This window comes from Alligator sinensis, unplaced genomic scaffold, assembly GCF_000455745.1.
Source record: "Alligator sinensis unplaced genomic scaffold, ASM45574v1 scaffold360_3, whole genome shotgun sequence".
Classification (NCBI taxonomy): Eukaryota; Metazoa; Chordata; order Crocodylia; family Alligatoridae; genus Alligator; species Alligator sinensis.
This window is the reverse complement of record NW_005841977.1, coordinates 2,896,106-2,907,840: the sequence shown is the minus strand read 5'-3', so window position 1 is coordinate 2,907,840 and position 11,735 is coordinate 2,896,106. Positions and strand designations below refer to the sequence as shown.

The 11,735-nt window shown below is 42.1% G+C and overlaps 1 protein-coding gene across 4 annotated transcripts in view; it reads right to left on the bottom strand.

Annotated features, from left to right (window-relative positions):
- TTC1 (tetratricopeptide repeat domain 1) overlaps positions 1 to 11,735 on the bottom strand; it is a 54,941-nt gene that overhangs the window by 22,663 nt on the left and 20,543 nt on the right. For all 4 annotated transcript variants that reach the window (XM_006021075.3, XM_006021076.3, XM_006021074.3 and 1 more), the window contains exons 3-6: positions 11,242 to 11,302; positions 8,329 to 8,441; positions 6,047 to 6,083; positions 4,142 to 4,290 (exon numbers count right to left, since the gene is read on the bottom strand). In XM_006021075.3, coding sequence (XP_006021137.1) covers positions 4,142 to 4,290; positions 6,047 to 6,083; positions 8,329 to 8,441; positions 11,242 to 11,302 — 360 coding nt within the window. The remainder of the gene's footprint in view (positions 1 to 4,141; positions 4,291 to 6,046; positions 6,084 to 8,328; positions 8,442 to 11,241; positions 11,303 to 11,735) is intronic.

The window sequence follows — 11,735 nt, the reverse complement described above, 5'->3', positions numbered from 1 at the left end:
GGCCTGCATTCCCCAACCCACGTGCCAGGGCTGGCGGCCACAGCCCGCCGCGCGCCCCCGAAAGCCTCGGACCGCTCCCGGCCCGCACAGCAGGCAGCTTTCATGCGTGGTCCTGCTGTGCCCTGCCGCGCCAATTGCACACACTGTGCTGTGGAGAGCCTGGGAGAGGGCAGCAGGGTGGGGAGCACAGCTTTTGTGACCCAGGGTTTGCAGCTGGCCGGGCACTCCAGCCAGGAGGGGGCTTGCAGCCTGCCTGCTCCCAGCCAGAGTGCTTGGCTGGCTGGAAAACCCCACTGCTCCCAGCCAACTGCAAAATCCCTCCTCCCGGTTGGGGAGTGCTGAAGCTGACTAGGGGCTCAGGGAGCGGGGAGGTTTGCAGCTGGTCAGGAGCGGCAGGGGTTTCCAGCCAGCTGAGCACTCCGGCCAGGAGTGGGGGGGCTGCAAACCCCCTCCCGCCCAGAGTGCTTGGCTGGCTGCAAACCTCCCTGCTCCCTCAGCCCCTAGTCAGCTTCCCCCCTAGCCCTGCCCCGCAACCCCCAAGCCCCACTTACCTCCAGCAAGAAGAGTGAGCCTGAAGCAGCCTCCAGTAAGTGTGTGCGTGGGGCCCTGCCCTTTCCCCTTCCTTCCCCTCCCGGCAGGGTTGAGGGTTTCCCCGCCCCTTTTGCAAACAGCTCCGGGAGGCTGGAACTCTGCCAGCCTGCAGAGCTCTTTGTAAAAGGGGGAAATCTGTGGGTTTCTCTTCTAAAAGGGAAAAATCCATGGTTTTCTCTGTTTTTCCGTGGGAAACGGAAAATCAGAATCCCTGCTGATCAGTTATAAGCCACCAGTTCTTAAAATTTACGCTTATTCCTATATACATGATCTAAGCATCCAAACTTGGAGTCTAAATGTAGTGTCCAGAGCTACAATGTACTGTCTTGTTAGCTAGCAAGCAAGTGACAGGCTCTGACCTATAGAACTTCCAAGGTAAACCACCAATCAAGGTAGGAGGAAAAAACAGACACACAGAAATATGAAGCATTTTGGCTGAGATCATGTGGCAGAAAGAACATTTGAATCTAAGTCTTTCCACTCTCAGTCCAATATGAAATCCACTAGATCAAAGAGACCCATGTTACATGAATTCCATAATAAGAAGTTTCCATTTGAAGCCAGCACTAGATTCAAAACCTTCTTCAAAATTTGGCATAAGTACCAGGGTGCTTGGATCTGGGCAGTTCATTTAGACCAGTCATTATTTAAAATCTCAAAATAAGTTCGGTTCATGTTCTGCCTTTCTGTGGAAAGGCGAGATCAAGCTTCACATTTATAAAATGTATTTTTTAAAAGGAAAAGAAAAAACAAATTAAAAATGGAACAAGTGTTAATTTGTTTACTTCTCTGCTGCTAATATAAAAGGTTTTTTTACTTCTGTGGGCTCAGGCAGATTAAAAAAACCCCTCAGACTTAGAGATGTAGCACTGGTTAATTTCAGTGAACAAAAATGCATAGAATGCACAAAGCGAAAGTAGTCAAAGAATGTGTTAAAACTGCACACAACCAACCATACCACAGAAGTGTCATGCGTCATGTTATGCATGATCTAGGAGAAAGTGCAACACATTCTCTCCAATCTGCTTGTGGAAACATCTTTATGCACCATGATATTCTTTCCATGTTACATCCATTCGGCTGCTTTTTTATGGGTATCCAGGTGGCTGGATTTTATTTGCAACTCCTCTGAGATTGATCAGAGCCTTCAGAGGATCAGCCCATCTTAAAAATCTAAGATTTAAAAAATATTCTGGGGTGGGGGAAAAAAACGCAGAACGTTCTGGTACTGTTACATGCCTAAACTTAGGTATTTATTTTGAAATCTCTGTCCAGTCAAACTAAAATACTAAGAAAGATTTTAGACTGCAAAATGTGACTTACCAACAGTAATCAAAAGGAGTTTCAATCTATAAAAAAATCATGCTGTTTATAAAAAATACAAGACTATAGCAATCAAAATTAAAGGCTAGCACCTAGAGATCAGGCATGTGAAACGGCATCTACACCACATGCCATAACAGTATTCAGGCAAGGAAAAACTCTGGAAAAACTGTCAAATATTTCCTCTGAGGGAAATAAACTGTTTGACCTGAAAACTGCACAGAGCCCACATTTACCAACCAGAACTCAAAGACAAAAAGCTCAAGCCCCATAAAGGGCAACCACCTCTATACTGTTCTTGGGAGTTACTTTCTCTGGAGCCTACTCCTTCAAGAACACTGTTTGCACCTATGCACTACTGTCCCTTCATACAGCCTAGATAGAGGCATTCATTTTCACTATGCTTTTTCTTTTTGCTAGAAAACGAAGGAGTCTCTAGGAAGAGCATTCCACATAGCACAGCTCTGTCTTCCTGCCACTCCAGACTTGTGAAAGGACCTTTTTTAACTTGTCAAATCCACCACCACTTTTCACACTAAGAATTAAATGTGCTAAATACCACCAGAAAAGCACTTCCTGCTGGTATTTCACACAAAGAGCTGCTTAAAACCTGGAATCAACAGTCCATGGCAGTGACTTTAAATCCCCATTGAGAAGGGATTATTTACATTAGATTTGGGTTTCAGGAATTTTTAAGAGTTTACCTTTATTCTGCCAACCTCACTGTCCAAAAGCTCAAAAAACATTTTTCTTCCTCTTAAAGAGTTATGACATATTCCTTCAAGGGACCTTTAATCCCACAATATTTGTGACATTAACTGAAGTGGACATTGGAACACAGCACTAAGCCACAAACCTCATTTTGCTCAGTAATGAAGAAAGTAGCTGAATCAGGACATGTTTCTGTTGATGACCACAAGATGCTATTTCATTGCAATGAGAGGATATACTCTTAGCCATAAATAGCAAGCTTAAACTACTACTAGCAAAATAACTCAAAGCTGCCAATACCTTTTCAAAAACAAACCATTCACGTTTTTGAAGCAGACCTGGAAGATAATTCAATTACACTACCAATTTAGCCACCAAGATCCCCAAGTTCCTTTGGGCTGTCTTCATAGAAGGATATGATCAAGATGCAAACAAACTAATTATTTTAAAATCTAGTTATTTATGCCCACCTCCCTTAAGAAAAAACAAAACCACAGCTGTGTTTTAGCCACTTGGCTGCATAGCCACCATTCAGAAAAGTGACTCTAAAGACCTGAATTCTAGTCAAAGAAATACTACTAAAAGCAGTGGCACTGTTTGCCTGTGTTCCTCCCATTCCAGATTCCCCTGTAGATTACTCCTGCCAAAGCGCAGAGTGGTATGCAGAGCAATTTCCATTCTGGGGCCAGGGACACGAGAGCATGACATGCAGCACATGCCCTACCCCAGAACATTTACTTCCTTAGTGTATACAAAGGGTGCAACTAGCAGCCAGACTTGGAACCAAGGTTTGTTAGATACATATCTGACTGAAGTTCTATGGGGAAGGATTTGGGAAGCAAGTATAAATATTCACTGCTTCTAACAAAATAACCTCCAGTGTTATTCTATTACAGCCCTTGATCGGAACATTTCTAAAGCATTGCCAATCCTATGGGAAAATAAAAACAGTGTCAAGCAGAACAAAGAAGTGCAGTACACAGTGACAAACTGGGTGGGAAGGCTGTTTAACAACAGGTGAAGCATAATTATGAATGGTCATTGTACTCCCAGCACCTGCAGCTAGGAACACCCATGTTTACTTTCACTCCCTTTATACAAGGGTAACAAAATCCCCTATGTAGTAGATTACTTTATGGTAATGAAGGCTTGTAGCAAATTTATATATAATACATTGAGGAGATGAAGGCAGGAAGGGAGAAGTCCCAATCAATTTTCCAAGCCACAAAGACAAAATACAAGAGTAGCCTGTGTCTTTGATATCTTAACTATTAATACAGACATATGGCAGGGTAGAGTTTATAATGGTTTAGTTTCTGTGTGCAACTGGATATAAACTGAACAGAAACACAATTTGATCCAAGATAACAGCCTGTTTGCCTCACTTATGGTACAGCTGAGTCAATCTCAGTAAGTGAAGCATCTTGTATAAATAAAGTAGTATCAATGCATATTTTATTGGGAAATGGAAAGGCCTTATTTTAAAGTCAGTCCTAGGTATTTTGAAGAGGCTTACCATGCAAGCTTCTCTTGCTTGATGTACTGAAGGATCTTTTTCTAGGACTGTTTTATAATCCTCCAGGGCTTCATCTAGTTTTTCTGTTTTTTCATACAGTTCTGCTCTTCTCAGGAGAGCTCTGATATAGTTAGGATCCAATTCAAGTGCTAAAAAAATTAAAACAAAGTGGTTCATTTTTATTGAAGCATTTCTAAATCCCTCATAAGTCACTGGTTGTACAATACACAAGTCTTGAAGTTATGTTGAAAAGATGCATTTAAAACATACTTTAAAACTAAATTGGTCCTCTGCTCAAACACAGGACATCTTTTGAGGAACCTGCACTTGCAAGACAAAATCTAAACTAAAGTGTGTGTCTCACATCTACAATGTGGATTTAACATGACATAGGATTGATTTACAAAGCACAAAGGAAAGTATTTGTAGGGTTATTTGTAACAATTACACATAAAACTGAAGATATAATTTGCAGAGAACCATGAAGCTCATATACATACTAGCTGCAAAATAAGAGGATATTAGTTTTAACAGGAGAGATGTTCTCAGATAACAAGTGTTTTCATCTATTGGTGTAAGACAAGAGTAGCTCCATTAAAGCAACTGGAGCTCCTTCTGAATTTACACCAATCACAGGTTAAGTCTGGCTCAGCATTTATAAATAAAGGATTAAACTAGCCCTAGAAACTACCAGAGCGGCCACTGATTCAATTTATGCTTTTCATCTCCTTTTTCTCTTGGCAGGCACAACCATGTTTACTGGTGCAGCTGCGACTGAATGCTAAGCTGTTTGCTTCTGTGCAACGGTAACCTGCTAAAGACAAGCTCTTAAGACATTTCTCCACCCAGTTTTCAACACAGGAAGAGGCACTGAAAAGCAATATGCTTTCCAAATCTTAACAAAAAAGATAATTTTTAAATGAAAGAAATGCTGCCTGAAATAGTCTAGCTAAATAACCTAGCTTGTTTCTTTTGGAAGGACAAAGACAATGCTGCAGTCAGCAAGATACAGGTCGGTGTGAATTGCTTTGCTATGCTCTAAGTGTTGCATTGCAGCTTGTGAGCCAAGCCCCTAGAGACTGTCAAATGATGGCAAAGTTTAAGTCGTGTAATGCTGGAAAGCAGATCGATTTCCTTTCAGCCAATACAAAATTAGCAGAAGCATGTTCAAAAAGACAGAAAAGACAAAGAAAGACTAATAAAGGCCAGTTACATTTTGCTACCTTCAGAAAAGGTCAAGAACATGTATAACTTGGGCAAACAACATTCCTGGTTTCGGCAGTATTGGCACTTGGCCACTGCAATAGTTCTTTGATTGGTAAGGCTTGACTTTGGTCCCAGCTGTCATAGGGAGCTTAACAAATGTCCAAGACTAGGAATTTGTGTGTGGGTGAAAGCAACAGTACACAGCTGAACAGATTTCACCAAGAGCTGCAGAAAGAACAAGGCAGTATGGGAACTGGAAAACCTGGGCTCGGTATTAACACAAAAAACTTAGATGAGGGGACTTAGCAATGGCTTTAATTCCAAGGTAACACAGTATTTTTTTTGCAACTCAGGGTTAAAACTAAAGGATTAAATAAAAACTGGACTGAGCTAACACAAGTAGATGCAAGGGAAATGGTAACTTCTGCAACAAAGATTTTGTTACTAACAGAGCACAAGCACCATTCTCACTTGTACCAGAGAATGTAAAATGAAAGTAGAGGTTACTTCTGGTCATGAAAACCCAACAGCCACTTTGTAAAATCAATCCAAAATAGCAGCCCCTTTCCCGTAACTCCCCAGGAGTTCTTTAAAGGACTGCCATGCTGAGAAATGTAGTCTTTCTGACTTACAGAATTTGTGTACCAATGACATTACACAGTAGCAGCACATACCAGAAGAGAGAGGGGAGAGCCATACCTTTGCTACAGTCACTTAGGGCAGCTTCTGTCTTGTCCTAAAAAAACAAAACAAATCTGTTAATTGCTTAAAACCACATGTATTTATGACTGGGAACCCATAAATTTGTCTGACATTCCAAAAGAATTGAATATTTGTTAAAAGCCTTGAATGACATGATCAGTAAGACAGACAGCCGTAAGTCAGAAAGAGATGAGATTCCGATGTAGGATGACTGGGGGTATATATGAGGACAGTACACTGATCTAGTCTGCATTCAATAGCTAGCAGTAGGCTGCATGCATAAGGCCTAAGGTTCAGCTGAACCCATGTATTCTGGTCTGATGAGGTCACTCAAAGAGCTGCAGAAACCTAGGTCCAAACTTCCCCAGATTCCCTAAGTCAATCCCTGTCTACAGGAGTCAACTCACACTGCAGCAGATTGCTGCCTCAAGTATTTGTACAATTCTCTATAAGGAACAATGCAAGAAGGTCCTGCCATAGTCATCCTAGAATAATCTTCTCTCACGCGGACTCTGTCTGACCCTCGTCTTCTGGCTGCCGGTTATCAGTTTGTAATAGAACAAGGACAGATAAAAGTTTAAGAAATACAGACCTTGTTTCCATCCAAACTTACCAGAACAACAAAGAACAAGAGCTGAGAACAATATTAAAGACAGAGGATAGCTGCCCCCCTGGTTTTCAAAAAAAGAAAGAAAAAAAAAAAAAAAAAGATAAGGCTAAAATGTATAGGAGGCTTATTTTTTTTTTTAAAACCTGACTGACCACAAGTTATTATAGAAGCCACTCAAAACAAGGATACATGATATCTCCAGGGCAAAGTATTGGCCTACTCAACACCATTAATCTACAGAGACACTGCACTAATGGTCTGCATCCAATTCATTTATTCCCCTTGCTGCCATTGGCAATTACTGGATTAATTCCCCACCAATTTGGATTTTTAACATCTGGAGCCTGAGGATATATGAAGCTGTTCAGAGCTTTCATGTCTGAGGTGTTCTAGCAGCTTCTATTATAAAGCAGATTAAAACAAAATTCTCAAGCTGTCTTGCAGCCCAAGCTTGTTTGAATGATTCTACATGAGTACAAATACTCACTCTGCTACTTGTTAGCAGTTTACAACAGAATATGCTGCTATTAATGAATATCTGCTATCACAACATTCCTTAGAATACTGGAATATCCCAGAATTTGCTGATACTGAACATAACTAGGAAAAAGACAGCTCCGTTCAGAATACTTTTAAAAGCAACAGCAGGAGTAGAAATATTTATTTCCTTAATTCTTGTTTCCCTTCCAGCAAGAAGATACCTTTGACCTATACAGAAACAGTACTGAAAATTGTTCAGCTTTTCTTTAGCTCTGATTACCAAGGAACTCAACTGCCTCAGACAACGAGTTTAGGCCCACAGCACTCCAGTGATTCTGGGAAATATTAATGAACCCTTGTTGCCAAGTCCAGCTCCAGCTCCCATTGAGGTCAGCTGGCAGAAATCCCACTGACCTAAATAGAAGAAGGATCAGGCACGAAGGGGTTCTACAGACTGGCTCCTCACTTTGTGCCCATTTCTCCCCTTAAATTATGTAGCAGTTTTGGTAGACCATTCATTTGTTAAAGCTTGTTTTTCATCTTCCCTCCCCCGCATCCCCCCACCCCCTTTTTTAACTGATTAGGGACAAAATTATATTGACTGGTTACAAGTTACTCAGCTCAGTTTGCATCTAGAAAGCAGATTTATGGGTCAACAGTCATGTTCTTATGTCCTCAACTACAACGCTGTTTACTTCCACATAAATGCTTTTTGATAGTATGTGGGCAGCTGTCCCACAGGGACTACACAGAAGATGGAGAACATGTGCAAAGTACTGAAGCACAAGACAATATGCCAAATGGGTTACTTGAAGACAATCATGCAGCAGCCTGATGTAGCCAGTGTAGAAAATATGGCAGATCAGGGTTCTTCAAGTATTAATCAGGTGATATGAAGGCACTATCCATATTTAGAGGTTACAAGGCTCATGACTAGTTATGAATTTAGTTGAAGCATGAACAGGGTTGGGGTATCTAACAAGTTTACTCTAAACCATGGGCCGTACTATATTTTTCAAGTCAATGTCTGACCACATCTCTAATAGCAAAGGATCAGTGAGCAACAGAAACAGGAAACAACAGCTTAATTCCTCCAACCTCATTCAGAGCTACAAGAGGAGTGCATTTAGCATTGTAGATTCATTGGATCGACTCCTGAATTTTCACAATAACAGGAAAGTACATTCACCTGTTTCATTCGTGCAGCAGCTCTGTTAGAAAATAAGACAGATCTGTCTTTTAGGTAGCAAGCTGGGCAAACCCGTAGACCCTTTGTGTAGGAGTCTTCTGCTTCTCCGAATTCTAAAGATAAAGAAGGGAAAAAGAATCCACATCATATTTTCATTCGCCTTTAGAGTTAATGAACTAAAACTCTTTGGAAACATATTTCTCTCTGGAGTAATACCAACTTAGACTGAAGACAAGAGTCACACTGCTAAAAGCAAGTACAATGCTTCATTAGCATATATCAGTGATAGCACTTCTTTAATTTTAAATCTACACCTCCTATGATATCAGTTGGATCCAAGTGCCTAGAATTTGTCCCAATACTTCAACATCTAGATCAATGCTCTGCTGCAGATTTTTAATTCTTATTGCTCACTTCCAAAACTGTACTTTTTTCTGAAGTTCAGCTGAATCAGTCTCAGTATAGAAATATAAGAAAAATTAGATAAATCATTCCAGTTCCAATCTGTGAAAAATCAGGCTGAAATATGATGGGACACTGGCATCTCCTTTCAGAGCCCTAGAAAAGACTCCTGACATGGATAGAGATGCTAGAACCTATTTTAAAAAATAGCACCATTCTTGTCTAGATCATACATTCAAGCTTGACAAAGAGGGGTGCTCATGAAAGATGATACGTGTTACTATTTTGGTGTCAGATATCCCAAAGGCAGCAAGCAGCACAACAGGGTTTCTTCATACAACCACTTGGAATGAGCCATTTTCACTACACATAACATCAAAGTCAGATTAGAAAACTCTCTAGTGAGCTGCCTAGAAAGAAAACAACCATTAATTGTTGGCAAGTATCCATTTATGTGGGATCATTAGTCTAAGTCAAGGCTGTCCCACTTTTATGCAACTGGGGGCCGCATGTCTTGCAAGCTGCAGTAGCAAGGGCTGCAAGTTACATGGCTATACCAGTGCAAGTTATGGGACCCCCGGGCAGCAAACCATGTGGATGCCTCCATGCCGCACAGGCCCCCACCCTCAGTGACTTGGCTCTGGGTCCCCCTGTTGCACCATGATATACAGGCATCCCAGACTACAAGCTATCTTAGCACCGTGGGTGTGCCATGCTGCCTCACCCCCTGGTGTGGGGCAGGAAGCAAAACCAAGGAGGGAGCCGGGGGGTGGGGCAGAGGCTGGAGACTGGCTGCTGCAGCAACTCGAGTAAACGTCAGTGGGAGCTACATAGATTTCATAGATTTTTAGGGTTGGAAGGGATCTCAGTAGATCGAGTCCGACCCCATGCCAGGAAAGAGCGCTGGGGTCAGACAACCCCAGCCAGGTGCTTGTCCAGTCTCCTTTTCAAGACCCTCAAGATAGGCGAGAACACCTCCTCCCTTGGAAGCCATTCCAGATTCTGGGAACCCTTACCGTGAAGAAGTTCTTCCTAATGTCCAATCTAAATCTGCTCTCTGTCAGTTTCATACTTTCATAGTTGGTAGGGTCGGAAAGGACCTGAGCAGATCAAGTCCGACCCCCTGCCGTGGCAGGAAAGAGTACTGGGGTCAAACGACCCCGGCAAGGTGTTCATCCAGCCTCCTCTTAAATACCTGCAGGGTAGGAGCCAGCACCACTTCTCTTGGAAGTCACCGCCTCTCTTGGAAGTGACCAGTTTGTGACCATTGTTTCTAGTTACTGCAAGGGGTGCCTTGGTATCTCCTATTCCTTGCTGCCCCCTCCCTCCACAACAAATTTCTAGACGGCCACTAGATCACTTCTGGATCTCTTCAGCCTCTGCAAGAGAAGGCTGAGATCCCTCAATCTCTCCTCATAGGACCTTACCTGCAGGCCCCTAACCATAGGAGTGGACCATGGGAGCCCAAGGGCCAAAGACTAACCTGTGTTATACAGTGCAGGACAATTAAGTGCATAAAAATAGGATTCTCAAGAGTCAGCAGGCTGAGCTGGGTGAGGCTTAAGCTAGCAACAGAAAATTGTGAAAAGGAGGAATGAATCCAAAATCCTACCTCTCTCCTAACTTAAACACTCTCAGCTGCCCAAGATACATTTTATTCCATGGCAGTTAATGTAAAAATATGTACAGTCCTGAATAGTGACTAAACCCCAGGACTCACCTGCCAGTTACCAGTGGGCTAGAGGATCATATTTCCTAGTACTCCCTCTGACTGTTTGAATCTTGTATTCTTGGCTGTACGATAGCCCTGGTGGTCAGGGCACTCTCCTGGACACTCTCAGGTTGAAGGCACTGCATTTTCCTCAGATCTCCTACTTCCTTTACTGAGTACTCTAACCATTAGACTTTCATAAGGTAGACATGAGAACCACCAGCCACATTTTTAATTTAAATGGCTGTTGCTGATATTTTGTAGGGAACTGATCCTGTTGGTATGTATCAGGCACATCCAGAGGACATCTACTGGACTTAGTCACACAGGGTACTAAGGCAGAGGAACACCTCACTTGAGGATCTCAACAGCTTATCCATGGGATGAGGGCTGAGTAGCTCAGTGGCTAAGACAGTGGCAGTTCTAGGTAAGCAAAGCAGCAAAACTTTAAGTGACTAGCTAATGTTATTGGTGGAAAACCAAGCAATGATGGCTTTTCAGGCACTTAAACAGTTTCATAGTGGGGGTGAACCTTACTACCGATTTTAGAGGGAATTTAGGCAGCTATGTCCTTTTCTGGATTATGGTCTAGGACTCCGAAGAATAGTGCTGTTTAATTTAGGTGCTTCTTCCTGCCTCCCCCTCCTCACCACCTTCCCCTCCAAGAGAACTAGCGATAGTGATGGGAACAGTGGTGGGTAAAATGTACGGCAAAGTTTCTGCCCTTAGACTTAACTGTTAATCTAAGGACTCATTAATTGAGAATTTATGTGCAGCGTGTTGCAAGATCTTAAACCCACCTTGTTTCTTAAACTGCTCATTTCCTTTCTCCTTTAATGACGTGCTCTCCTTTCTTCTTTTCTGCAAAAGAGTTGCACAATGTCTCTCAGTATTTATGTGAAACGAACAAGGCCAGCTGCAGTTCTGCATTGGTATGCATGGAAACCAGAAATGAAACATATCCCAGAGAATTTCAACAGGTACCGAAGTGATATTAATCCATTTCATTTAGCATACATACTGGGTAGATACGCAAAGGGCTTTAACTTGTGACCTATAACTCACACAAAGAACACTTAAAAATAATTTACATTTATTAATGTGTTTGCTCTCTAACGTCTTACCATCTTTCCGGTATCATTTAATTTCTATCTATAGGAGCTAAATGAGGCATAGCAAAGAGGTGAAATCTTGCATGTTTTTCTTGTTTGAGACATGTCCCTGAAGCTAGTGGTCACTTGGCTATGAAGCATACCAATAACTGGGTTTAATGTTCACAGGATACAAAATAATG